Genomic DNA, 27,676 nt, shown 5'->3' with positions numbered 1-27,676 from the left:
AGCTACCCAGGCGCCCCTAAATTGTTATTATTCTTTACATTAAAAGATAAAATGAGGCATACTAAAATTTTAAGAGTTTACTTGAGTAAGAATCAAATAGGACAGTGCCAAAGCTAAAGTGGTTAGGAGTGTTCCACCAACAGGAGCTACAGGAAAGACTTTTACATAGAAAAGGGAGAAGCAAAGAAGGAAGTTGATTAACTATAGCTTAAGTGGTTGTATTATTTGGGAAAGGCCAGTTGGCTGTTTGTGATTGGTTGTTCTTTGGTTTGAATTCTTAACCTTGAGGCATTAGAGACTTAGATTTTGGTTTGCTTAGTAGGCTTCTAAATCATTGAAACCACATCACTCTAATAGCCTCCTTGTTTAATTAATTTAACACATATATTCTAGACATAAGTCTTAAGTCCTATGTTTTGCAAATACCTTCTTTTTGTCTACGCCTTTTAACTTTCTTAACCTTATCTTTTGAAGGTCAAATGTGTTTTAAATGTGATCAATCCCAATTTATTGATTTTTTTTCTTTTATAGTTTGTGCTCTTTGTGTAGTATTTATTTATTTATTTATAATTTTTTTAAATCTTTACTTATTATTTTGAGAGAGAGAGAGACAGACAGAGCACAAGTGGGGCAGGGGCAGAGAGAGAGCGAGACCCAGAATCCAAAGCAGGCTCCAGGCTGTCAGCTGAGCTGTCAGCACAGAGCCCGATGTGGGGCTCAAACTCATGGACTGTGAGGTTATGACCTGAGCTGAAGTTGGATGCTTAACTGACTGAGCCACCCAGGCACCCCCTCTTGTGTAGTATTTAAGAAGTCACTGAGGTTTGTTCTTAAGTCTTCTGGAAGTCTTATAGTTTTAGCTCTTCTGTGGTTTATGATTCATTTCAAGTTAGCTTCTATATGTGGTGTGAGGTAAGGGTCAAAGTTGGTGTGTGTGTGTGTGTGTGTGTGTGTGTGTGTGTGTACGTGTATGGCTATCGAATTGTTCTGATACTACTTATTGGAAATACTGTTCTTTCCCTATTAAATTGTCTTGGCACCTATGTTGAAAATCAGTTGACCATATATGTGTGGATCTATTTCTGAATTCTTTATTCTGTTTCATTGCTGTGTGTCTATGCCAATACCATGCTGTATTCATTACTGTAGCTTTGTAATAAGTCTTGATATAAAGTAGGACAGCTGACCCTTGAACAACATGGGTTTGACCTGCGTGGGACCACTTACATATGGAGTTTTTTTGGTAAATACAGTATAGTACTGTAAATGTCTTTTCTCTTCCTTATGATTTTCAATAACATTTTCTTCTCTCAAGCTTACTTTATTATAAAGATACAGTGTATAATACATATAACATACCAAATATATGTTAATCAACTGTCTATATTATCAGTAAGGCTTCCATCAACAGTAGGCTACTTGTAGTTAAGTTTGGGGGAGTCAAAAGTTACATGTAGATTATTACTGTGCAGGGCATTGGTACCCTTAACCCCTGCATTGTTCAAGGGTCAACTGTATAAGTCTTTCAACTTTGTTCTTTTTTTCCAAAGTTGTTTTGGGTATTTTATTTTATTTACTTTTTGTTTTTATATTTTGTAAAGTTTATTTATTTATTTTGAGGGATGGAGGGCAGAGAGAGAGGGAGAGATAGGATCCCAAGCAGGCTTTGTGCTGTCAGTGAGGAACCTGATGCAGGGCTCGAACTCACAAACTGTGAGATCATGACCCGAGCTGAAATCAGGAGTCAGATTCTTCACCAACTGAGCCACCCAAGGGCCACTCTTTTGGCTATTTTAGGTCTTTTGCATTTCCATATAAATTGTGGAATCAGGTAATCAATTTCTGTAACTTGCTGAAAATTCAACTGTGATTGTGTGTTAAATCCATAGATCCATTTATGTAGGTAGATCAATTTATTATGTTAATGTGATGTATTACATTAATCGATTTTCAAATATTAAAGCAACCTTTCATTCTTAAGATAAACTCCACTTAGTCATGATATAGTATCGATTTTACATAATGTGGGATTTGATTTGCTAATATTTTATTAAAGATTTTTGCATCTATGTTCACAAGGAATCTTTTTCTGTAATTTTCTTTTCTTGTAATGTCGTAACATGAATTGGGAATGTTTCTACTTTCTGAGTTTGTCTTAGACTGGTATTATCTCTTCCTTACATATTTGAGAGACTACACCAGTGAAACCGTCTGGCCCAGGTGTTTTCTCTGTGGAAGATTTTTGGTTACACATTCAATTTCTTTAATAAATGTAGAGGGGACAGGGCGCCTGGGTGGCTCAGTGGGCTGAGCGTTCAACTTCGGCTCAGGTCAGGATCTCGCAGTTTGTGAGTTCGAGCCCCGCATCGGGCTCTGTGTTGACAGCTCAGAGCCTGGAGCCTGTTTCAGATTCTGTGTCTCCCTCTCTTTTCCCCTTCCCCACTCATGTTCTGTCTCTCTCTGTCTCTCAAAAATGAATAAACGTTAAAAAAATTAATTAAAAATAAATAAATAAATAAATAAATAAATAAATAAATAAATGTAGAGGTGTTCAGATTTTCCATTTCTTCCTGAGCTGATTTTGGCAAATAGTGTTTTTCAAGGAATTTGTTCATTTAATCTAAATAATTGAATGTATTGACCACAAAGTTGTTTATGATATGTTCTTATTATTTAATGTCAGTAAGATCTATAGTGATGGTCCTCTTTTTATTTCTGATCTGCTAATTTGTGTTTTCTTTCTCCTTCTCTCCCTCTCCCTCCCATCCTCTCTCTTAAGTCTAATTATGGGTTTATCACTTTTATTCATCTTTCCAGAACAGCACTTTTAGTTTTCTTTTCCTCTGTTGTTTGTTCATTTTCTCATTTGTTGATTTCTTTCCTTAACTTTATTATTTCCTTCCTTACACTGACTAGGGTTTTACTAAGCCCTGTAAGGTAGGAGCTTAGATCAGATTTTAAACTTTAAAAATAATTGTCTTAGTCCACTCGGGCTGCTATGACACAATACCACACACAGGATGGCTTATAAACAACAGAGATTTATTTCTCACAGTTAAGAAGGCTGGACATCCAGGGTGCCAGCATGATTAGGTTCTGGTAAAGGCCCTCTTCTGGCTTACAGACTGTCAATTTCTGGCTGTGTCCTTGTTGGTACAAGGGATCTCAGGAGCTCTGTGGAGCCTCTTTTCTAGGGTACCAATCCCAGTCATGACGGCTCCACCCTCATGACCCAAGCAAATCCCTGAGTGCCCACCTTAAATACCATCACCTTGAGCATTAAGATTTCAACATGTGAATTTGGGGAGGACACAAGCATTCAGATCAGCCATACCATGAGCATCTTAAAGTAATAAAATTTCCTTTCAGCATTGCTTTAACTGAATCCCACGGTTTTGATATGGCATGTTTTTGTTAACCTTCAGCTTATGGGTAATTTAGATGTATGTTGCTGAATTTCAAAATGTTTGGGGATTTTATAGTTATCATTTTGTCATTGATTTCTGATTTAGTTTTGGCAAGAACACAATCTGTACAAATTCAATCTTTTAAAATATATTGGGATCAATATATGGCTCAGCATATGTTGTATCTTAGGAATGTACTACGTGCCATTGAAAAGAATGTATATTCTGTAATTGTTGGTTGCAATGTTCTATAAAGATCAACTAGGTTAAGTTGGTTTAAGTGTTGTTGAATTCTTCTATTTCTTAACGGTTTATTTTGCCTGTTTATCCACTACAATTTAGTTTTTGGTTTTAATTTTTATTATTGAAGTAAAATTGACATATAACATTAAATTAGTTCTTTTTTCAGGTACACAACATAGTGAGTTGACAATTCTGTACATTATGCAATGCTCACCATGATAAATGTGGTTATCATCTGTCCCTATATAGTGTTATTACAATATTATGGACTATATTCCTTTCCTGTTCTTTTCATCTCCATGATTGATTGATCAATTGATTCATTTATTGTAAGCTCTATGCCCAACGTGGGGCTTGAATTCATGACCCCAAGATCAGAAGTCATATGCTCTACCAACTGAGCCAGCCAGGTGGCCCCCCCACCCCGATTTATCTGCTTTATAACCAGAAGTTTGTACCTCTTTAGCTATTTGCCCATTACCCCCACCACTCTTCCCTCTGGCAACTATCGGTTTGTTCTCTGTATTTATGAGTGTTTCTAATTTTGGTTGTTTTGTCTTTCAGATTCCACATATAAGTGAAATCATGGTATTTGACTATCTCTGACTTATTTCACTTAGCATAATAACACTAGCTCCATCCATATTGTCACAAATGGCAAGACCTCATTCTTTTTCCTTAATGTGTGTTTTTTTTTTTATTTTTGAGATGGACAGGGAGAGTGAGTGTGTGTGCACGTGTGTGAGCACACAAGTAGGGGAGGGGCAGAGAGAGAGGGAGACAGAAGATCTGAAGCAGGCTCTTCTGCACTGATAGAGCAGAGCCCGATTCAAGGCTTGAGCTCATGAACCACGAGATTGTGACCTGAGCTGAAGTCGGATGCTTAACTGACTGAGCCACCCAGGTGCCCCAAATTCTCATTCTTTTGTTTGGCTAAGTAATATTCCATTGTATATATATACCAGATCTTCTTTATTCGTTCATCTATTGATGGACACAGGTTGCTTCCATATCTTGGCTATTGTAAATAATGCTACAATAAACATAGGGGTGCATATGTCTATTTGAATTAGTGTTTTCATTTTCTTTGGGTAAATACCTGCCAGTGTAATTACTGGATTGTACGGTGTTTCTATCAGTCCTTTTACTTTTCACCTATTCCTGTCTTTATGTTTAAAGAGTGTCTTTTATAGATTGCATATAGTTGAGTTTTTTTTATTATTATTCTTATTTTTGAGAGAGAAAGAGAGAGAGCTGGGGAGGGGCAGGGAGCAGGGACTCTTCCACGCCATCAGCATAGAGCCCAGCCTGGAGCTCCATCCCATGAACCATGAGATCATGACCTGAGCTGAAATCAAGAGCCAGTTACTTAATTGACTGAGCCATTCCAGCACCCTTATCTTTTCTATTTAGTCTGAAAATGATGATGTGTGCTTTTTCGTTCATTGGGTTTAATTCATTTGCATAGTGTTTAGTCCATTAACACTTAAAGTAACTTGAATAGTTTGTGTTTAAATGTATGATCTTGCATTTCTATTTGTCCTCTCTGGGTTTTTGTTGTTGTTGTTATTCCTCTGTTCCATCTTCCTGACTTCTTTTGGGTTAATCAGATTTGTTTGGTATTCCATTTTATTTCTTCCATTAGATTTTAGCTATACCTCTTGGTGTGTGTGTTTCTGGTTTGTTTCTGTTTTTGTTTTTCACTGACTTCTTTAACGATTATACTCTGCATTATTAAGTTATCATAGTACATTTAGTATTAATATTATGCTACTTCACATAAAATGTAAAACACTTTCTGCAGTATAAGTATATTCCTGTTATCCTCTGTGCTATTGTTGTCATATATTTTACTGCAATCCATATTATGTACCCCGCAACACAAAGTTTTTATCTTTTGCTTTAGACAGTTAGTTGTCTTTTAAAGAAATTAGGAAAAGGAAAAAAGCATAAATATTTAATATTTACCATTTTTGGTATTATTTATTCCTTCCCGTGGGTCTGATTTTTAATCATTTCCTTTTAGGCCAAAAAACTTTCTATAGGATTTCTTGTAGTGTTAGTTCACAGGTGACAGATTCCCAGCTTTCATTTATTTCATGTTTTCCCTTCTTTCAATGGTCACAGCCTTTCACTGTCTATGCCCAGTGCCTCAAAACAATTGGCTCATAGATTTTGTCCAGATTTGTAGTTGTATGTGGCTGAAGCGGTAAGTCCAATACTAGCTACTCTTTTGTGGCTGAGAGAGACCATCTCTTGTGTTTTTGTGTTTTGGAATTTGTTTTATTCAAGTGTTGGACTTAAAATGATCTTCTGCTTTTTCTACCCTCCCATTTTCTATCCACTTATTTTGCTTTACTCTCTCGGTGATTTTCTCAACCTTATCTTCAATTCTTCTTTTGAAAATATAGATTTTGCTACTATAATTTTAGTGTCTAAGAGCTCTTTCTTATTGTTTTTTTTTTCTTTAATTAATTCTATTAAAAAGACCATGTTTTGAGGAAGCAGTGTTTCCTTGATGTCTTTCTGAGGACAGTAATGATAGGAAGGAGTTTCTTCTGCCTTCTGTATTGCTTTTGATTTGCTTTTCCTATGTATTTGTTTCAGTCCCTGTCTTTCATGTTGGGGATTGTCTGCAAGTGTTTGACAGTCCTTGGGCATAATTTCATATTTAAAAGTGAAGCTAGACTCATTGAGCTCTTCCTTTGGGGCAGGTCTTATCTCCTGCTGCCCCCACTGTAGTGATCAGTAAGGACCTGGTCATTTTTTTTGGAGGCCCCAAATATTGGCATGTATCTATAGGTCTTTTTTCTTGGGCAGTGTAATAGAAATGTGCTGGTTAGTGACTTGAGTCATGTTTTGCTTGAGGAGGATAAGCCTGACTGCCAGTGTCCTTAGAGCCTCATAACGGCAGGAGGGTCTTGGTGAGTATGTAGACTTTCACTTAATCCCTCTGTTTGGGGCAAGATCCCTCACCCCTGCTTTCAGGTGGCCATGGGTATCTTGAGTCCAGGGCCTCCTAGTTCAACCTTTCCAGAGTAAAATCTCCACTTCTTTTAATGGTGAGAGGGCGGTAGTTGCCTTTCTACGTGGGAAGGGAGAAGAGACCCGGGGTCTTGCTGCTCCTATGAAGAATCCCAGCAGATCCTTCTTTTTGCAGCCCCACCTCCCAGTACCACCTGAAGTCTCCAATTCTGAGTCTTTCAGCATCTTTGGGGTAAAAGCACTTACTTTGGGAAGCCTCCTCCTACAGAGCTTACTCCTCTAGCCTGCTAGCTCAGCATCTGCTTTCTAGCATCTCCTTTGCTGTTGTCTTTACTCTGGTTTGTTTTGTTCCTGTGGGATATCCTCTTTTGGTCCTTTAGCTCTCGCTGTAGTCAGATTTCAGGAGGAAGAGGAGATAATGGAGTGTGTGTGCTATCTCCTGTCTTCCTCCTGCTATAAAAACACAGAAATGGGAAATCATTTAAAACATCTTAAAAAATTGTGTTCTGATGTGGACGATCGGAGAAAGACAATATGGAACCTCTACTCAGAGGCCCATCATGAAGAAAAAGGCCTTGGCCTTACGTTAGGAGCTTGGGGGAAAAATACGTGTACACTTACATTTTTAGGTCAAAATACCATGCTCGAGTTCTGTAGTATTATTATTATTATTTAAAGTTCTCCACGTTTATTGGGTTTTTCAATTAATCAATATTTTGTCCCTGATTGATGTAAAAGACAGTCTCTTTTGTCCCTGTTACTTGAATTAATAGCACATGGCGGTTGTCTTGGATAAGAGGAACGAACATCCAGGACCGGGTGTTCCACTCTTCTGTTTTCCAGGTGACTAAACAGCTAAGTTGTATGTGGACAGGGGCTGACTATAGGAGGCAATAGTGTTGCCATTCCTGTCTCTTTCATGTGTTCATTAATTCGTTCAAGAAGCTTCTGTTGTCTACATGCTGTTTGCTGGGCTCTGGTACATCTCACTGTGGGGATTCAGAGGCATTGACTTAACCCCACACAGATGTTTCCTGGTTGTTCACAAGCATACAGGGGATGTAGTTGTCTTTTCCCCGGGCTGGGTGCATGCCATTGATTTTTTTTTTTTTTTTAACTTTTGACCGAAGGTGAAAATGTACCTTCATTCTCTTACTTTTGGTCAAGGCAACCACCTGTGTGAAACAATTGTGATAAGGGGAGGGAATAGAATCATCTGGTTAATAGTCATTATTGAACACAAGGAGTCTGTAATTTCAGTCCTCACTCAGACTTCTGTGCAGCAAGACTTGGCAGTCTTATAGGCTCCAGGGAAGGTTCTCCACATTTAGTGTCAAGTTTGAAGCTACCACGTTACAGCCTTGGGGGCACACCCTTGACCCAAAACAGGAGGAAGAAATGGCTTGTCGAGTAGTATGGCCAGACCTTTTCTGGATCTCGGTCTTTTTTTCTCAGTTCTGGAAAGAAGTCACTTGGAAGAATGATTTTTCTTGAAACAGTCATAGTTCACTTCTACAGTATGGACACAATGTGAGTTTTAGTCTACAAGCTAATTCAGCCTTAAATGACCTAGCCTGAAGGTTGTTTTTGGCTTTAGTCTTCCCAATGCCACACAAGAGACTAAACAAACTCCCTGTAGCAATTTCTAGGTCTCTCATATATGAGAATAAGAGTGTATACATACTCTTCCACGTACATAAGTGTGTGTGTGTGTAAATCATATAATCCTATCCATATGTACTAGTGTTATCATTTTTCAAATTTTTTTCTTTTTTTTCCCTATTTGTTCCCACCCAGTTTTCCACTCTCTGCCTGAGATATTGTCCTGGTAAAGAAGGGAAGTAGGGAGTCTATAAAAGGCATTCATAAGGAAAGAAGGCTTGTTGAGAAGGGACACAAACTGTAGGCGGAACAGAGTCTGCTAGGACGGGGAGAAAATGTGGCAAGAGCCCTAGAGAGGGTAAGGAAGGAAGAGAGAATGAGAACCAAAAGCTAGAGAGGGAGGAGAAAAGGCCAGGGATGGGGTGGATGTGTGAAATCAGAGGCAGGGGGGATAATCCACACATGAGAGCGGAGGGAAGGAGCCAGGACTTTAAGTACTTTGTGTTTGTTTCTCCTTTTATTTTACTTTTTAGCATCAGACTTCTGAGATCTGAGAAAACGTGGGGTAGGGATGGCTCACACAATACTAGGAACTCAGGGTGACTTATCATTCATTATAATTGATTTTCAGGTCTCTTTTTACCCAAGCCTGACGAATCAGACCCGCAGGCTTTGTGCCAGAGGGAGAGGCGAGAAAGCTCCAAGAGGCATCCATGCCACTGCTCGGGTTCACTAACATTTAAACAGCAAGAAGCGTCTGTCCCTAGAAACTCCCTCCCTGCTTTCAGCCAGGAGCTCAGAGGGAAGACCTTGGGAAAGCAGACAGTGTAGCTCAATGATGCAGTATTAGCAGTCAGTGAAAATTGGCTATATCTCAGAAGATGTAAGCCTTTTGTTTTTAGAGTAGGTTTAATGTCAAAGAAATTCTGGTTATATCTCACACTCGCCTGTAGAAAATCATCCAAACAGAAAACAACAACCTCTGTTCCCCAGGGTGAGCCTAACTTCTAGCTTCTGGGCCTTTCTGGCCCTGAGAAGTTTTGCCACGAGTGTAGTTGTGAACAAAGTGGGGCTCCGGGAGCTTCGTTCTGCAGAGTGGGGAGTGCGGAAGCCAGGCGGCCACCACAGGTGGTAGGTAAACTTGGCGGAGAGAGCAGCATATGGGTTCGCCAACAGAAATAGATGTCACCATCTGGCGCACAAGCCCCTCAAATGATCCCATTACTTCCCGGTCCTACCCCTCATCCAGGTTGAATGCAGACAGCATTTGAGATATATTTGATTAATTTTTTAATGACATAGTCCTAGTTTCACGCAAACGTGGACAGAAGATGATGTGTTTTGTTAGGGGCATCTGCCAAGGTGGAGCTCAAAGAAGAGGGGAGAAATTTCTGAGGATAGATGATCTCTGACATGATTGCTTGGGGTGGAACTGGGTGTTTTCTGTCGGAACAGAAGTGTAATCCCCAGGGAAGAGGCAGATAAGCATGCCAGCTATCGAAGAGCAAGTAAAAATTGATTCCAGGAAGAGAGGTGTCTCTGCAGAAAGATTTCCTGCAGGCTCTCCTTACCAGCCTTTATATGACTCTCAAATCTGACTTCTGGACACAGACAGCCTGTGGGGTGATTTAGTGGTTTATTTTGTGTAGGATTTGAACCTAAGTGCTGGACCGTGGCTGTTTGGGATATGGTCAGTAAAGCCAGATGTGCTGTGAACACCTTGTTAGATTTCAACATCTAGAATCACAATGGCTGTGAACTTTCAGAATCTTACTTGGCATTGTGGAATTTTGGAGAAACGGCAAATGTTTCAATATTTTTGATGTTTAGTCTGTCCTGTAGTTCACGTGGTCAGGTGATACTGTGGCATGCCTCATGTAGATTCATCACCTCCTTCTGCAGCTATGACACCAAGCCTAGAATTCCAATTCTAATTCCAATTCCAATTCCAATTCCAATTCCAATTCCAATTCCAATTCGAGACAGCCTTTCATCAAGTTCTAAAAGCTTGACTGTTTGGATTGGAACAACCCACCCGTTAAAATGCCTAATTAAGTAAACTCTGGAAACAAAACCCCAGATTGAAACTCCTTGTATAAATAAGGGTGATTTTGCTGCCCGAATTGTCGACAGTGTCACTTGCCTTGGGAAGGTTCCTCGTTCACACAGGGACAACCTGTCTGTGGGTTAAAGAACAGTGCTCCTCCCTTTGAGTCAGACATCCCTCGTTGTCCTTTCCTGGACTCAGGGATGCATGTTGTGCAGAAGGGCTATGTTTGGAATTGGGTGAAACTCTGGGCACCTCTTCAGATTCCCCTCTTTACACAGTGGATGGCCGGCCGGAGGGGCCTCTCAGTCATGTTATCCGTTCTAGACACCAGAGAGTAAAGAGATCCCTGGTTCTGCTGATGATCCATTAGAATTCCACCCCCTCCCCACCCCCCTTCAGATCCATGAGAAGGAAGAGGAAGAGTTCAACGAGAAGAGTGAACACGATTCTGGTATCAATGAGGAGCCTCTACTCACAGCAGATCAGGTACGAATATTTCTCTTGGTTCTCGGGACTTTTTGTTCTCTGGCTCAAGAAAAAGTTTAAGTACACATACTTGTCACATCTTTTTATTTTATTTTAATTTTTTTAAAGTTTATTTATTTTTGAGAGAGAGAGAGTGAGCAGGGAGAGGCAGAGAGAGAGGAGGGAGAGAATCCCAAGCGGGCTTCATGCTGTTAGTACAGAGCCCGATGTGGGGCTTGAACTCACGAGCTGTGAGATCACCACCTGAGCTGAAACCAAGAGTTGGACGCTTAACCGACTGAGCCACCCAGGTGCCCCTTGTCACATCCATTTAAGGCAGAAGAAAGATATATGGTCTAGTGGTGGCTGTGTTGATGACTCGGAGCATCTGTGATAAGGGATTTCATTTCTCTTTATGCCTTAGTTTACCCACCTGCGGTAAATAGGAACATAATTCCTGACCCTTGGGTTGGGCGGGGCTCATGTTTGATTACGTCCAGAGACGGGCCCAGTGTTGACTGGCTTCACTTCTTGCTAAGCCTCTGCATGCAATCCCATTAAGAGTCAAGACACTTAAATAATTAGGGTCCTAAATCCCTGTTCCTGCAAAGATAGAAGTGGCAGATGAGGCTTTTGTTTGATGGGTATTTTCTCGTATTTCACAGAATACTCAAAATGTTGAGCCTTACAAAGGGACTTTTTTTTTTTTTTAATGTTTATTTACTTTGGAATGAGAGAGAGACAGAGACAGAGTACGGAGGGGGAGGGCAGAGAGGGAGACACAGAATCTGAAGCAGGTTCTAGGCTCTGAGCTGCCAGCACAGAGCCCGACGTGGGGCTTAAACTCACAAACCATGAGATCATGACCTGAGCCGAAGTCAGACGCTTAACCGACTGAGCCACCCAGGCACCCCCCAAAAGGACTCTTAATATGCAGTTGCATCTTTGTTTTAAAAAAAAAATGTAGTGTTTGACATTTGATTGAATTAGTTATATTTTGGCTTTAGTCACTTATTACTTCAGGGGAATAATCTTGGGTCTTTGGACTCTTTTTTCAACTTTTTAGTCAACAAATGTTTATGGGTGACTTTTTTGAGCAGGTGCCATACAAGTTTTTCACAAAGTAGTTCCACCAAAAAACTCCACCAGGAGCCTTTGGTGCCAGACAGTGCTTTTTTGGTGAAAGGAACTCTGTGGTAAAAAGGTGGGATTATAAACAGATGAGGTCCAAGAGATTGAAGGGAGCCGGATAAAAAGAGAATAGGGGCCAACAGTTATTCTTGTGAATGGTAAGAGAAATATGATTCAGTGATCCAAAGTCAAGGACAAGTAGGCTGAGAGACGAGAAACTGAGCCATAAAATTTTAAAGGGGCTTTGTCATTTGCTTGCATTTTATAAGCGGCTCTCAGCAAAGACTAAGTATTCCCTAAACTGGCTGAGTGGAGTTGAGAAGTTGTGGGGATAAAATAGAAATTATTCTCAAGGAGGGGACCCTAAGTCCCCTTGTCCTTGGTCCAGCTGACATGAAGAAACCTGCTTCAGGGACCACAGTCCAGTAGCCTGGAGCCTCAATCCATCCCAGAATCGACAAATGTATAAAAATGCCCTATCGTGACCAGACCCATCTGTAGACGCCTTTCAGACCTTCTTTGCTTGTTCCATTTTCTTTATGTGTAAACCATTAACGGACGAATCAGTCCTCTGGCAGTCCTCTCATTCAGCCCTCTCTGCTGGGCCCTGTTAAGAGTCTAGATTACAGCTGGTTTCCTATCTATTTTCTGCTCTCCGGACCCTACCCACCCTTTTGTTATTTTGTCATCCTGTTTCGTACTTGTGTCTGGGCAGCCTAGTTCCTGTCCAGGTGAATTCTGGAGAAATTTCCTCGGTGTGAAAAAGCCTCCCTGTTTTGAGCTGTTCTAGGAACAGCAGAAGCACCGTGACAGTTGATGGACTGGGTTTTGTGCTAAAGTTGGTTGGATAAAGTATTTCCTCACTTAGAAATAAAATGCTCAGCAGATTGAAGTAAATGTTCCCTTCCAGGCAGCTTTGCTTTGTTTCCCGAAAGAGGAGTTTATCTCCAATAAAGCACTCATCTAAATGGTGTTCTTGGAAGAGATTTCACATTAAAGTGTGCTTTACATTAAAGAGTGTATGTAAGACTTTGGTCAGATCTATTTTTATTATTATTCAATATGTATTAAATAACGATACCGCTTTGGGAATTTTATAGGCAGCAAATCAGAAACTTCCTTAACCGATCAAAATTTGAGCCAGCCTGTCCTGCCAGCAGAGAATAGAGTTAGCACTCTCTTGTGTACCTTCTTTAGGTCATTGAGGAGATTGAAGAAATGATGCAGAATTCCCCAGACCCTGAGGAAGAAGAGGAGGTCCTGGAAGAGGAGGATGAGGGAGAAACCTCCTCCCAGGCTGACTCTGTCCTCCTTCAGGAGATGCAGGCCTTGACCCAGACCTTCAACAACAACTGGTCCTATGAAGGTGAGGGCCCTGGTGGGTGGGCTTGCCAAGGATGAAGACCATTCTGGGCCAGGCCCTGGGCACATGCTTCACATGTAGCTCATAGAACCTCAAATCGAGGAGGCTGGTGGCACCTTTCTTACTGGGCATCAGGAGAGAAGTTAGCCTTTTTGGTGGGGAGGTGGAGAAAAAGTCAGTTAAACAGAATCAAAAATGGCAAAACTAACCAAAGAATAAGACAAAAGCCGAAAAAAGAGAAGAAATCTGAACCCACTATCCAAAGTGATGCTACCGTAAAATCAATGAAAAAGGTAATAATAATGATAGCTGATATTTTTGGGAGAGCTTTCTGTGTGCCAGACCCTGTTCTAAGAATTTCTGTGCATAATCTCATTTCCTCCCCACGCCAACTCCATTAGGATCGAGGTAATTGAGTATCCTGAGAGGTTAAGTGACTTGTTTGATGCCACTGTGGGGGAAATATAATTAAAAACAAAATCTCCTCCTCACCCAGAAAACCGTTCCACAGAGGAGAAGAGAGAAAGAGGACAATTTTATCATTGAATAAGCGTTAAGCCAGAATGGGGTGCACATCACAGGCAGAAAGAAATCCTACTCTCGTCTACAGCTAAGTGGATACAACCCATTACATTAAATAGGTTTGCAATCTGGAGTCAGGCGACTAGTTAGGCTCCTGTCATCTTCCTTGGTGATTACTTTTCAGAGCCGTGACTCCTAGGGGGTTGGGAAAACATTCCTGAGTCCTAAGACGGGCAAGAGGCTTATTTAGCCATTAAAATGATTGGCATCTCTCTGCAAAGGACCCAGGAAGCCATTCTCAAAGAAAAGTCAGGTAAAGGAGAGAGAAAGTCTCTTCCCTTATTTTCAACAGGGAGAGTCAAGGCTCTAATTTTTTATTTGTATCTGCCCTTACACTACATGCAGGTCACGAGGGGTGGGGCCCATATGTGAAGCCAGGCAGGTTGATTCCAGAATCTGTGCTCTTAATCTGGGTTAGCTCTCTGATACAGGTTTGTAGTAATTATAGTCACACAAAGAAAAAGGCGGATGAGGCGTGAAATGGAAACATGTAACACAGTGAAGGCACAATTGGGTATAAAAGTCATCGGTCTGGAGGGGTAAGGGTACCCATGCTGCAGGAGGGGCCGAGGAGATCTGCACGCAGGCTGGTGGGGACTTGGAAACACAAGAGGGAGAAGGTGGGCCGGGCAGGTGTAAAGGTCCAAACATGGTAAAAATTGAGGCCTGATCTGAAGAACTGTGTCCTGAAAATGAAACTCTGCGGCCCTAAAGAGTAGAGGCCAGGGGATGGCCAATGCAGAAGGAATGTGCTGGGAATGATGGGGCAGACTTGGCTGCCTTCAAGCCGTTCTCAGCCACACAAAGGCCCCAAACAGCGGCATTCAGCGCAAGACTCCCGAAAACAGCTGAAGTGCAGAGTGAAATGGCAAATGCAGAAGGAGGAGGCAGCTCCAAAGAGCAGAAGAAATGGGGAAGGTGCACCAAGGCAGCAAACACATAGGCCAGAGCAGAAACGGGGAAGTAAAATGGATTCTGGGGCCGAAACAAAAGATCTCAGAAATGGACAATTTGAAACGATGCCTCCCTCCTCCCCTCCACAATCGATTTTATTTTTTTTTTTAATTTACATCCCAGTTAGTTAGCATATAGTGCAACAGTGATTTCAGAAGTAGATTCCTTGATGCCCCTTACCTATTTAGCCCAACCCCCATCCCACAACCCCTCCAGGAACCCCCTGTTTGTTCTCCACATTCAAGAGTCTCTTAATGTTTTGTCCCTCTCCCTGTTTTTATATTATTTTTGCTTCCCTTCTCTTGTGTTCATCTGTTCTGTGTCTTAAAGTCCTCCTATGAGTGTAGTCATATGATATTTGTCTTTCTCTGACTAATTTTGCTTAGCATGATACCCTCCAGTTCCATCCACGTAGTTGCAAGTGGCAAGATTTCATTCTTTTTGATTGCCGAGTAATACTCCATTGTATATATATCCCACATCTTCTTTATCCATTTCATCCATCGATGGACATTTGGGTTCTTTCCATACTTTGGCTATTGTCGATAGTGCTTCTGGAAACATTGGGGTGCATGTGCCCCTTCGAAACAGAGCACCTGCTTGTATCCCTTGGATAAATGCCTAGTAGTACAATTGCTGGGTCGTAGGGTAGTTCTATTTTTAATTTTTTGAGGAAGCTCCATACTATTTTCCAGAGAGGCTGCACCAGTTTGCATTCCCATACAATCGATTTTAAATGAAGAAGTCTTAGGGGACAAGAATTTAAGATAAAGTTATCTGTATCCCTTTATCTCAGGTTCCCTTTCCTTTTCCCTGATGGCAGACTCTGTACCAACCAGCCAGGGTTCATTTTTCAGTGTGTTGACATTTCCCATGTTCCTGGATATCTGCACTCGCTGCCGGACAGGACTGGAGGGGTGAAGAGGGCATCAGGTCACTGCGCTTATTTTGCTGTCCGGCTATCTCTTTTATTTATTATTTATTTATTTATTTATTTATTTTTTAAAATTTTTTTTTCAACGTTTATTTATTTTTGGGACAGAGAGAGACAGAGCATGAACGGGGGAGGGGCAGAGAGAGAGGGAGACACAGAATCGGAAACAGGCTCCAGGCTCTGAGCCATCAGCCCAGAGCCCGACGCGGGGCTCGAACTCACGGACTGCGAGATCGTGACCTGGCTGAAGTCGGACGCTTAACCGACTGCGCCACCCAGGCGCCCCTATTTATTATTTATTTATTTTGAGAGAAGGAGAGAGAGAGAGACAGCATACGCAAGGAAGGGGCAGGGAGAGAGGGAGAGATTGAGAATCTCAAGCAGGCTCCGCGCTGCCAGCACAGAGCCCGATGCAGGGCTCCAACTCATGGAACTGTGAGATCGTGACCTGAGCCAAAACCAAGAGTCGGTCACTTAACCTACTGAGCCACCCAGGCGCCCCTCTCCCCCTGATTCTTGACCCATTTTGCACTTGGACTATTATAGAAATAGAGAATAAGTAGGAAGAGGAACACAGGATCAGAACGGCACATGTCTGTCCATGTGCATTTTTGCGGACAGAGTCCACAGGCTTCCTGGGGGGCTATTTCTTCTTCCTCTTTTGTGTCCCTGGAAGGGGTGTTCATTCTGGCTGTCGGCATATGGGTCCCTCCCTTCCTGGCAGCCCCTCAATTTCCAGTCCTATAAGGGGTTGGCAGGGGTCCCCTCTGGAGAGGCAGACCCACCTCAAGCAGCAGCAGCCCCGGGAGCCTCCCCTTCAGGCTCTGGCTCGGATGCAGCTGTCACCTGCGGGATGGCCTCTCCCTGCAGGCCTGAGGCACATGTCCGGGTCGGAGCTGACCGAGCTGCTGGACCAGGTGGAGGGCGCCATCCGGGACTTCTCGGAGGAGCTGGTGCAACAGCTGGCCCGCCGGGACGAGCTGGAGTTTGAAAAGGAAGTGAAGAACTCCTTCATCACGGTGCTGATTGAGGTTCAGAACAAGCAGAAGGAGCAGCGGGAGCTGATGAAGAAGAGGCGGAAAGAGAAAGGCCTGAGTCTGCAGAGCAGCCGGATAGAGAAGGGAAACCAGATGCCTCTCAAGGTACGCGGACCCCCAGGGGGAGGACCCGGTGTGTCCGGGCCCCAGATCCTCGCCGTGTCAGGTCCCAGTACCGACCCTGCGCAGGACCCGTAAGCAGCGACTGTGAGCAGGACCCCTGGCAGACAGTGGGGCTGTCAAGAGGGAGAAGACACCCCTGTCTCCTTTACTCCCCCAGAGGATCCCGGTCCAGCTGAGGGAGGCGGGACGCAGACATCGGAAAATACTTGCATATGGCATGTGTTCCCTTAGGCAAGACCTTAGAAAGAGGGGTGACCGGTGCTTAGTATTGATGGGCATTGTGCCCTGGGACTCAGGGTCAGAATCCCTGCTATTCGTCCTGACTTACCTCTTTAGGATGTCAGTAGGGGTGTTTCAGGATTGAAAATTATGACTCCTTACTGTCATATTAACAGGATTCTCCAGACCTGTGGTTCTTGATGAAGGAAGCTCACGAGAAATCATCCAAGATTTTTCAAAATACCTTGGCCTAGGCTCTATCCCAGACCCACTGAATTGGTCCTAGGCTTGTGCCTTTTGGGAAAAGCTTCCCAGTGAAGGACAGTAGCTTTACATCCGCCCTTCCCAGTGGCTGGACATTTTGTTTTCCTTAAGTTAAGACACTTGCGTCATCATCCGCCCCAGGTGTCCCGTCCTGCTTCATTCTTCCCTTTGCACGTGGAGGGGGAAGTGAGGAAGCGAGGGCAGCGCAGGGGGGCCTGTTGCCCTGAGGGACAAAGATGAGAGTCTCTGAGACTCTACTGTTGGTTCTTGCAAAGATCAGGCTTAAATTTTGGCCTGTCCCTTAGCCTTGGTGTTATCTGGGACACGGTGGTAGTGGGTGGGTCTGGGTAGTTTAGGGAGGGCACCGAGGTCCCTGGAGGCGAGGACTGCAGAGCAGGAAGCGTTTGTTCTTGAGCCCCCCTCCTCTTCACAGCGCTTCAGCATGGAAGGCATCTCCAACATTCTGCAGAGTGGCATCCGCCAGACCTTTGGCTCCTCAGGAACGGACAAGCAGGTACAAGCAATTCCCTTGCTCCTAGCTTTCCTCCTGGACTCTTGCAACTTGGTGATTCCCTGGGATTATCCTGGGACTTGGGCAAGGGGCGGGGGATGCGGGGGTGGGGTTCTTCACATTTTCTTCCTTTCTTAAGGAGGAACGGCCAGTGTCTTTTAAAAGGGGAACCCTTTTTGAGCTGTTGCCAGGCCCTCAGGTACAAAGACGGGTTCGTCCTGGTCCCTGCCCTCGCGAGGGGTGTAATCTTATTGAAAGGGCACGTGCATACCCAGACGAGATTGAGATGGTAGAATAAGAGCACGTAACTGCTTGTGTGTCTGTTAGACACATTCGTAGCTGAATCCTCAGGGTTAGAATTCTAGCGCTGCGGCGTGGGAAGAGATTTTAGGAATATCTAACTCAGGCGCCTCACTTTGCAGCCGTGAGAGCTAAGGCCCAGAGACGTTAGGTATTCTCCCAAGGCCACACCACTAGGCGCAGAACCAAGGCCAAAATACAGGTCTGGAGCTCTTCTCACTCAGTCCCCCAGGCTCCCCCACAACCTTCAGGGGTCTCTCTGGTGCTGCCTTCTCCAACATCCCACCGGCCCAAGGTGATCTTGTTGTAGAAGCACCTCGTATCCAGCAGAGGGAGCAAACCCGACATCCAAGACCAAGGGCGGGGTTGAGGTTCTCTCCCCTGTCATTTTTGACAAAAGGGAGACTGTTCGTTTTCAAATTGCTCTGCGAAGGATGAGAAAACATAACCCCCCTCTAAAATGTTCTCCGCGCTCAGCCTCTGCTCACCAGGATTCCTAAATAACCCAAAGCTTCTAGCATCAGAAGAATGTATTAGATGGAATAGAAGGCTAATATGGTAAAGTCTTACTTCCAGAGACCGCCCCCAACGATGGGGACAGGGTCCTGACGCAGGGGTGTGCACAGTGTCATGGGTGTTGCCGAGAGTGTCCGATTCGGTGGAGCGCGTTTGTTAGAGAAAAGCGCAATCCCCGTGAGAATTGCCGACTCCTCTTCCCAGCAGAGGGACCGTACTTGAGTCTCAAGCCCTGCGTGCCATGTTTGTCTTGTAGTACCTGAACACCGTCATCCCTTATGAGAAGAAAGCCTTGCCTCCGTCAGTGGAAGATCTCCAGATGCTGACAAACAGTGAGTTCCTCTCGTCCTCAGTGAGATGGGCTGCTCGTTTCCGCCCTCCCTTCCCTGTGAGCGTCACCCCTGGTGCCTCAGGCCTGTGGTTTCCCTGAGAACAGCAGCCTCAGATGGGTCAGAATGTGCCCCATATCACTGTGTCACTTCCCCCTACACGGGGGCAAAACTAAAATACTCTGCAGTGGTACCCAGAGCTGTCTTCTTTGTTTAACTTTCTTTTATCGTTTATTTCCTTGTGTGTGTGTGTGTGTGTGTGTGTGAGAGAGAGAGAGAGAGAGAGAGAGAGAGAGAGAGAGAGAGAATGAGCAGGGGAAGGACAGAGAAAGAGGGAGACACAGAATCCGAAGCAGGCTCCAGGCTCTGAGCTGGCAGCACAGAGCCCAACACGGGGCTCAAACCCATGAACCGTGAGATCATGACCTGAGCCAAGTGGGATGCTCAACCGACTGAGCCATCCAGGCACCCCTAATTTTTTTAAGGTTTATTTTATCTTTGAGAGAGAAACAGAGCACAAGTTGGGGAGAGCCGGCAAGGGAGACACAGAATCCGAAGCGGGTTCCAAGCTCTGAACACAGAGTCAATGCCGGGCTTGAACCCACAAACTGTGAGATCATAACTTGAACCGCAGTCGAGATCATGACCTCAGCCAAAGTTGGACACTTAACCGACTGAGCCACCCAGGCACCCCTGGAGTGGTCTTGTTTTTCCTCTGCTTCCTCATAAAGGGCAGAGACTTGCCAGGAAAGAATGAGCTGGTGAAAGAGGTTGGGGGCTGGGTGAGGGCAGTGCTGGTGCGCAGGGACTTTCTGGGGCTCACCCAGCAGTGCTCAAAGCCTTGCATTCTCTGCCTTTCCTGTTCTCTTGTGAGCAACTTGAGGTTACTTTGTCCTACTTCGTGGCCCCGAAGAGGGGAGCTTGGTCTATGGGATTGGCTTCGTTTTTAAATTATTACTGTTAAAATTTTTTTTTAATGTTTATTTATTTTTGAGAGAAAGAGAGAGAGAGAGACAGAGAGAGGGGGAGGGGGAGAGAGAGAGAGAGAGGGAGACACAGAATCCGAAGCAGGCTCCAGGCGCTGAGCTGTCAGCACGGAGCCAACACAGGGCTGGAACTCAGGAACCACGAGATCATGACCTGAGCCAAAGTCAGACTCTAAACCGACTGAGCCACCCAGGTGCTCCAGGACTGGCTGCATTTTTAAGGAGAAGCAAGGTTTCTTGGGTGGCGGGGTGGGTGAGCCTGACTAGAAAGAACAGTTTTCCTTCCAGGAAAGGACTGCCTCCTCTCCTTTGCTTTGACTCTATTTTCAAATATTAATAAACATTCTGAGCTGCGGGAGAAACCAACGTGTGATAAAGAGCCTTCCGTAGGCAAAATCTCCTTACATACACCAGACACTGCAATCCCCGAGGGGCTGGGGGCACACGGTGTTAGCCATCAGTGTCAGCCTGATGCTTTTCGAAAGAGAAAAGTCCGGGGCTGAGATGGGGTGTCAGGCTCGGTGAATCACAAGAATGTCTATCTCCCTGGCAACCGTGCACGGCACGGAGTGACATACCAGGCCGCCCAGCCCAGCATCACCCTGCTTCAGAGGCAATGGCCCAGCATCATCGGGCCAGACCGGTGCAGGGCTATTTGATACCCCAGGGGAGGGGAAGAGAAGTTTCTCCTGTTCCGATGAGGAAGGAAGATCCCCGCTGGGCCCCCTGGTGCTACAAAAGGTGACCCAACACTTTCATGTTTATCAATTGGGCGAACTGAAGCAGGCAGTTCTGGTGAACGGAAACCCTGCCCACACCCATGGATCCGGCGTCCTTGAGAATTTGGAATTTTAAATTCAAAGTACATTGGCTTCCTCTTCCCTCATCTTAAACTCCTTTATTTGCATAAATATGCACTAAGATTTTTTTTTAAAGGGAGCTGACAGAAATGAACTGACATTTATAAGTTGTTTGTGTTTTCACAAGCAGTAAGCACTTGGAAAATAATTTGGACAAATTACGCAGGTTGATGTATGTAAAGTACTCTATCATATTTTTTTTTTAAAGGAAGAGCTATAAATTTATTACAGATACCCATTCAGGAATTCAGTGTGAAATTTTTTCATTTTAATTAAGAAACAGTGGGTTTTATTTACATGTTTCAAGTTTGCTTGAAAAATTTTAATTGGAGTGTTTCCATCATTTAGAACAGTTCGGAAACACAGGAAAGTGAACAAAAGAAAATAAATAATTCATTGTCCCCTCTACTGTGGGTACTATTTTGGTGTTTTCAGCCATAATATTTTATGTCTTCTCCATATAGTTGGGATGATACTGGCTATAAAATTTTGTATCATGATTTTAGTTCTATCAGTTAACATTTGGTTAACGTTCTTTTTATGGGTCTCTCTCCCATCATGTGGGTCCACCACATTCCAATATTTTATTCCTTTTAAAAGAAAAAAACTGCCATCTTTCCTGAATGCGAATTCCGCTGCAGGTTATAAAAGCTCTTTTTTTTTTTTTTTTTTTTTTGTGGCAAATCCTCATATGGATTGTGAACATCTCCTCTTTCCTCCTGAACCCAAAGACACAGGCCCAAGACCAGCTCTTGGGGACCGGATGACGCATATACATTTCAGATTTGGGCAAGTTCAGACACATACTGGCTGAGTGCAATTTCATTTGTAAAGCTGTCTTCTTGGTGCAGCATTGAGTCTGCCCGTATTCCGTTGTAAGGTACCTCCAGCCGGTCCGGTTGACAAGGATACATGCCTAAAACTACGGAAGAAATAAAAGAAAGGAACACCTGGAGAGCCCTCAGGTTCAGGCTCTTTCTTTTCTCCGGCCGGACCTGGCCACTGACTCACACCCCCGCTCCCAGTTTTTGAAATCCAAGTTTCGTGACCCTGCCTCCACGGCATAGATACACTATGGTTTATTTATTTATTTATTTATTTAAAAAAATTTTTTTTTTCAACGTTTATTTATTTTTGGGACAGAGAGAGACAGAGCATGAACGGGGGAGGGGCAGAGAGAGAGGGAGACACAGAATCGGAAACAGGCTCCAGGCTCCGAGCCATCAGCCCAGAGCCCAACGTGGGGCTCGAACTCACGGACCGCGAGATCGTGACCTGGCTGAAGTCGGACGCTCAACCGACTGCACCACCCAGGCGCCCCACACTATAGTTTATTTAAAGAATCTGTTGATGAAGAATCTGGTTGGTGGGATCCCTGCTCCCCTCATTCCATGATATTATAAACAAAGTCCAGCAACGTTCTTGAAGGATTTGCTCCAAAGCTGACTTCCACAGGATGAATTATGAATATAGAAAGTTTTACCTAGTGTAATGACAGAAAATACTATTGTAAAAAATCTCTAAAAAGCTTTTATTTGTTCATAACTTTCCTATTGTGTGCCTTATACTTGTGAAAATCGTGAAGTGTCTCGATGAGAACTTTAAGAGCTCCCTGAGGGTCCGTAATTCCTTTGCATTTCCACAACTTCTAGCACTGTACCGGGCATGAAATAGAAAATAAGTATTTGTGAAAGTAAGTTCATTTGTTGTTAATAAATTGGAATAATAACTTATTATTATCGTAATTAGGGAAATTTTTCTAATATCTGTTTACACGGATAGAACGTGTTTAAAGAATTTTATTGGTGATTTGATAATGGGGATGACTGTTATTCTTGACATTAGATTGCATCTGAAGGTGGGTTCTTTTTTAATTGCTTTATGTTTATGCTTATTAAAGATATATACTTAGGAAATAATGTGGAGATGATAGATGGGGAAAAAAAACCCACATATAAGATAAAAGAAAATAAAATCACTGACAGGCCACTCTGACTCTTTGGATGTATTCTCTCCTCTGTCAGTATGTTGAGTGCTGATTCTTGACAGAAGCTTCTAGGCTTTTGCTCAATACTCAATGAATGTCTGGTTTCCTTGAATCATTTCTCACTTGGGGTTGTTGGACTGTCTGGCCGCAGAAGTGAGCTTCATGCCCTGATGGCATCTCGACTCATCTCTCCCTCTCTCCTTCCCCAGTTCTCTTTGCCATGAAGGAGGATAATGAGAAGGTGCCCACTTTGCTAACGGACTACATTTTAAAAGGTAAGAGCTGTCCCCAGGCCTCCTAGAGCAGGGCCTTCCCAGGTCCCCTCCCCCAGGCCTCCCACTGAAGGCCTGGAGTCCTCTCTGCAGCCTTCCCAGAGTGACCCCTCCTGCCCAGACCTCACAGGGCCAGGGGCCGCCGGTGAACGATTGTGAGGCCCTGGCAGGGAGAGGATTTTGTCTTTGCATGTTGCCAGGAGGCCGGAGAAGGAGATGCCTTTGCCTTGGAGTCACCAGGGCGACTCCACATTAGGGCAGCCAAACCATCACAAGACTGAAAGTTCTGTGGAGTTCGGGCTATTTCTTTGGGAAAAACAGAGCCGGGGGTACCTTTACTAGGTTTCAGCTGTTCGAAGTCATGATTAGCTACATCCTTTCCTAACTTTTGTTTTATCTTTTATTAAGGAAGCTTTTAACACATATAAGAGTGACTGGTATAATGAACTCTCATGTTCTCAACATCCTGTTTCAGTAATTGTTGACTCATGGCTAATCTTTTTTCATTTATACCCCTACCCAGCTTCTCCTCTCCATATTATTTCGAAGCAAATCCTAATCATCATTTTTTAAATCTATAAATATTTCAGTGTACATTTCTAAAACATAAGGACTCTTAAATTTTTTTTTTTATGTTTATTCTTGAGAGAGAGAGAGAGAGAGCGCGAGAGCGCGTGTGCTTGTGCGTGAGTGGGGGAGGGGCAGAGAGAGGGAGACAGAGAATCTGAAGCAGGCTCCAGGCTCTGAGCTGCCAGCATAGAAACCAACTCGGGGCTCGAACTCACAAACTGTAAGATCATGACCTGAGCCAAAGTTGGACACTCAACTGACTGAGCCACACGGGTGCTCCTAAAACATAAGGACTCTTAAAAAACATGACCACAAGGGGTTCCTGGGTGGTTTAGTTGGTTGAGTATCTGACTCTTGATTTCGGCTTAGGTCATGATCTCATGGTTTGTGGATCAAGCCCCACGTTAGGCTCTATGCTGACAGAATCCCTGCTAGGGATTCCCTCTGTCTCCCTCTCTCTCTGCTCCTCCCCTGTGTGTGTTCTCTTTCTCTCTCTCAAAATAAAATAAACTTAAAAAAACCATAACCACAATATTGTGATCAAAATACAAACTGTCTTAAAATCATTGACTATCCACTTAGTGCTCAGATTTCCCTGTAATATTTTTGTTCAGTCTGTTTGAATCAGGACCTAATGAGAGTCCATACACTGCCATTGGATAATATGTGTCTTAAGTCTCTTTTAATATATATAGATTCCTCTTTCTTTCCTCTTGTTCCTTGAAGTTTATTTCTTGGAGAAACCACGTGATTTGCCCCCTACAACTTCCTCGTTTTGGCTTCTGCTAGTTAGTTGTGTCCCCATGGTTTAATTTAATAAATTAATTTTTGTTTTTAATAATTTTAAAATATTTTAATAATCATTTCTTTCATTTTTTGTGTTTCCTGTTCAACTGGTAGAGCTAGAGGCTTGATCAGTCTCAGTTTCAAAAAAATTTTAAAGTTTATTTATTTATTTTGAAAGAGAGAGAGTATTCACATATGCTCTTGAGCCAGCGGGGGAGGGGCAGAGAGGGAAGGAGAGACAGAATCCCAAGCAGGCTCCATGCTGTCAGGACAGAGCCTGATGTGGGGCTTGATCTCACGACCATGAGATCAACAATCAAGAGTTGGATGCTTAGCGGACTTAACCCAGGCACCCCTCATATTTTTTGATAACTGCTACAGTATCAGTGGTTGTCAACTTCTGTTAAGAGACACATATTCTCTGGTTGTCTTTCCTTTTGTGATGTTAATACCTGTATTAGCTTGCTCAGGCTGCTAAAACAAAATACTTAGCTTAAACAATAGAAATTTATTATCTCTCAGTTTTAGAGGCTAGAAGTCCATGGTCAGAGTGCCAGCAAATCCAGTTGCTAGCAAGGGCTCTCTTCTTGGCTTGTTGACAGCCACCTTCTCGCCATGTCCTCACGTGGCCTCTCTTCTGTGGGTGTGAAGAGAGAGTGTGCTGGAGCTCTCTGGTGTCTCTTATAAGGACACTAATCCTATCGGATCAGAGCCCCATCCGGTGACTCATTTAACCCCATTTCCTTAGAGGCTCCATCTCCAAATACAGCTGCACTGAGGGTTAAGTCTTCGACATGTGATTTGGAGAAACCCGAACATTCAGGCCGTAACGGTGTCCATTGATGGTCATCATTGTCCAGATTCTTGACTTCATTAGGCTTTGCTTCATATGCATACACGGTGTTGGGGATAGTTTCCATAGGCTTCTGGATCTCAGTTAAGAACCTCTGAGTTATATTGTTTCCATAAGGATCAGAAAGATTAGTCTTAAGTTTCTGCAGGAGGACTTCAGGCTAAACCTTGGGAAGAACTTCTAACTCTTAAAGGCTTTAAAAGCAAATTTCTCAAAGGAGGTTTGTAGAAATGGGTTCTGTAAGTCTGGGAGCCTGAGGGCTAGACCCGTTTCCCCACCGTGATCCACAGAAATGTCAGTGAATTCATAAAACTAGTTAACATTTACTGAGCACTTTCTGTTTGCTTCTGAACAACCCTGTGGGGTGGGCAGAGGCACAGTCTATTGTACATATCAGGAAGGAAGCACAGATAGGTGAAGAGATTTCCCTGAGGTCGGAGAATTACCAAAGGCCGCATGCGGGGTTTGAACCCAGGCAGACGAACACCGGAGACTTAAATCATTGCACCAAAGGAATACCTACCATGGTCTCTTCTTCTGGAAGGAAGACACGTGATCACAGTTATTCCCAGGTTCCTAAGGGGCAGTTCGGTGCTCAGGACATGAGTGCCTTTTGGCCAGGACCACCCTGTGCTGGGAGGTCCTGACCCACGCTGTGCTTTGACCTCTCTCCTCTCCCCTTCTCTTTTCAGTGCTCTGTCCCACCTAACCTTGCCCCTGGGGGCAGCCTTGCTGCGGAGGTCACTGAGCAAGAGACATTCCATCACAGGGACTGCATGACACTACGTAACCTCCGACGTGTATTTAAACGTGTATAGCTTAACCCGGATTAAACATGAGCAAGCGCGCGGGGTCCTTTGCTGTTGGTTTCTAGTCCTAGTGACCATTGGATGCATGACCGAGGGGCAGGGCTGCTGAGACGCCTCTCCGCCCACGTTGCCTCCAACGTGGAGAGGCAGGCGCTCTCACTGCTCACTTAAGTAGTCTGGCTCCAGCCCTCAAAAACAGCTTACATTCTAAGACTAATTTTGAAATAAACCTTCATTTAATATTCTTCATGCGCTTTGGAGTGTGGTGTTTCAAACCTGGAGAGAAGGCTATGTAGCTGCCTTCACGTTGATGTCCCGTGGCCTATGGCAGACCACTGGTGTTGAGGGACCAATGGCCTATGGCAGACCACTGGTGTTGAGGGCGCGCCCTGCTGTGGGCTGTGGTGGGGGCTGCACATGGTGCAGTCAGAAGGGGGAGGCCATCCACAGAATCCCAAGGTCTTACCGCTCGGCAGCTTTAAAGGGAACTGTGCAGTGTGTTCTAGGAACTACTGGCTGGAGGGTGTCAGACTAGCTGGGTGATGGTGAAATTAGCAGATAGGAAGTGAGCCTCGAGGAGGCGCCAGGGCCTCCCCCTGAGATGGCCACATTGGCCACTTGCCAGCCCCTCCACCGGGACCCAGAGGCTGGGGGTGGGGGGTTAGAGGGAATTGGCTGTGCTGAGCAATCCCAGTTTGGGGGATCGAGGCTCCTTCCTGAACGCCCCCAGTGACCCCTGGGAACAGTATCCTATGACCGTGCATGCCCTCCCCTGCCCTCCCTGCAGCCCTAGGGGTCCAGCACCTCTGACCCTTACGTGCTGTCTCCACTGTCGCTGGCAGGCACCTTCTGGCCTTGGTTGACCAGCAGGTGAGTGCTGTCCTCAGACCTGGATGGTGGCTTGATTTCACTGCAGCCAGAACATCCTTGGCTTCCACCTTCAGGCTTGAATGATAGTAGCCCTGTGAATGGGAATTCACAGCCCTGTCTTAAAAACAAAAAGCACTTGCCACGCCCCTGCCCCTGACCTTATCACCCATGACTTTGTCTCACATCATAGCACCCCTCCCTGGTAAGTAGGCAATGGCGTGACCCAGATTTTCTGGATGAGGAGACCAGCAAGCAGAGATGTTCAGAAGTGGTAGCTCAGACTGCCACCTTCCATTTCGCTCTTAGTATAGTGTTGGCTTTAACGGGACAGACTAAACAGAAAGCCATATTTTATGGCGCTGGCAACTCCACGGAAGCCCGTGGGTCAACGTGGGTGACAGTGGAAGGCATCCTTGGTGCCTTGCCTCTTACTCTTGGGGCTCTGCTTTTCTGGGAGTATGGCCGAGCAGTAGCCATCTTACCACGGGCGGAGGTGGGGGACCTACCCCTCCAGGGAAGCTGCAGGTCTGACTCAGGCATCTAGCTAGAGCAGAACGTCCACCTAGGCAGAGCCCTGGCGTCTGTAGCAAGACAGAGGCAACCTCAGGTACCCACACAAATCCTTAGGGGCCATATGACGTTAGGTATCAGTGCGCTGACAAAAAGGG

The 27,676-nt window shown here is 44.3% G+C and overlaps 1 protein-coding gene across 2 annotated transcripts in view; it reads left to right on the top strand.

Moving 5' to 3' along the window:
- FEZ1 (fasciculation and elongation protein zeta 1) overlaps window positions 1-26,379 on the top strand; it is a 43,659-nt gene extending 17,280 nt beyond the window's left edge. For both annotated transcript variants that reach the window (XM_043579738.1, XM_043579739.1), the window contains exons 4-10: window positions 10,687-10,773; window positions 13,081-13,249; window positions 16,587-16,858; window positions 17,793-17,873; window positions 18,943-19,018; window positions 23,058-23,123; window positions 26,022-26,379. In XM_043579738.1, coding sequence (XP_043435673.1) covers window positions 10,687-10,773; window positions 13,081-13,249; window positions 16,587-16,858; window positions 17,793-17,873; window positions 18,943-19,018; window positions 23,058-23,123; window positions 26,022-26,038 — 768 coding nt within the window. In that variant the 3' untranslated portion in view covers window positions 26,039-26,379. The remainder of the gene's footprint in view (window positions 1-10,686; window positions 10,774-13,080; window positions 13,250-16,586; window positions 16,859-17,792; window positions 17,874-18,942; window positions 19,019-23,057; window positions 23,124-26,021) is intronic.
- The last annotated feature ends 1,297 nt before the right edge of the window (window positions 26,380-27,676 follow it).

This window comes from Prionailurus bengalensis, chromosome D1 (assembly GCF_016509475.1).
Source record: "Prionailurus bengalensis isolate Pbe53 chromosome D1, Fcat_Pben_1.1_paternal_pri, whole genome shotgun sequence".
Classification (NCBI taxonomy): domain Eukaryota; kingdom Metazoa; phylum Chordata; class Mammalia; order Carnivora; family Felidae; genus Prionailurus; species Prionailurus bengalensis.
The sequence above is the reverse complement of the archived record's forward strand: the minus strand, read 5'-3'. Positions and strand labels throughout refer to the sequence as shown.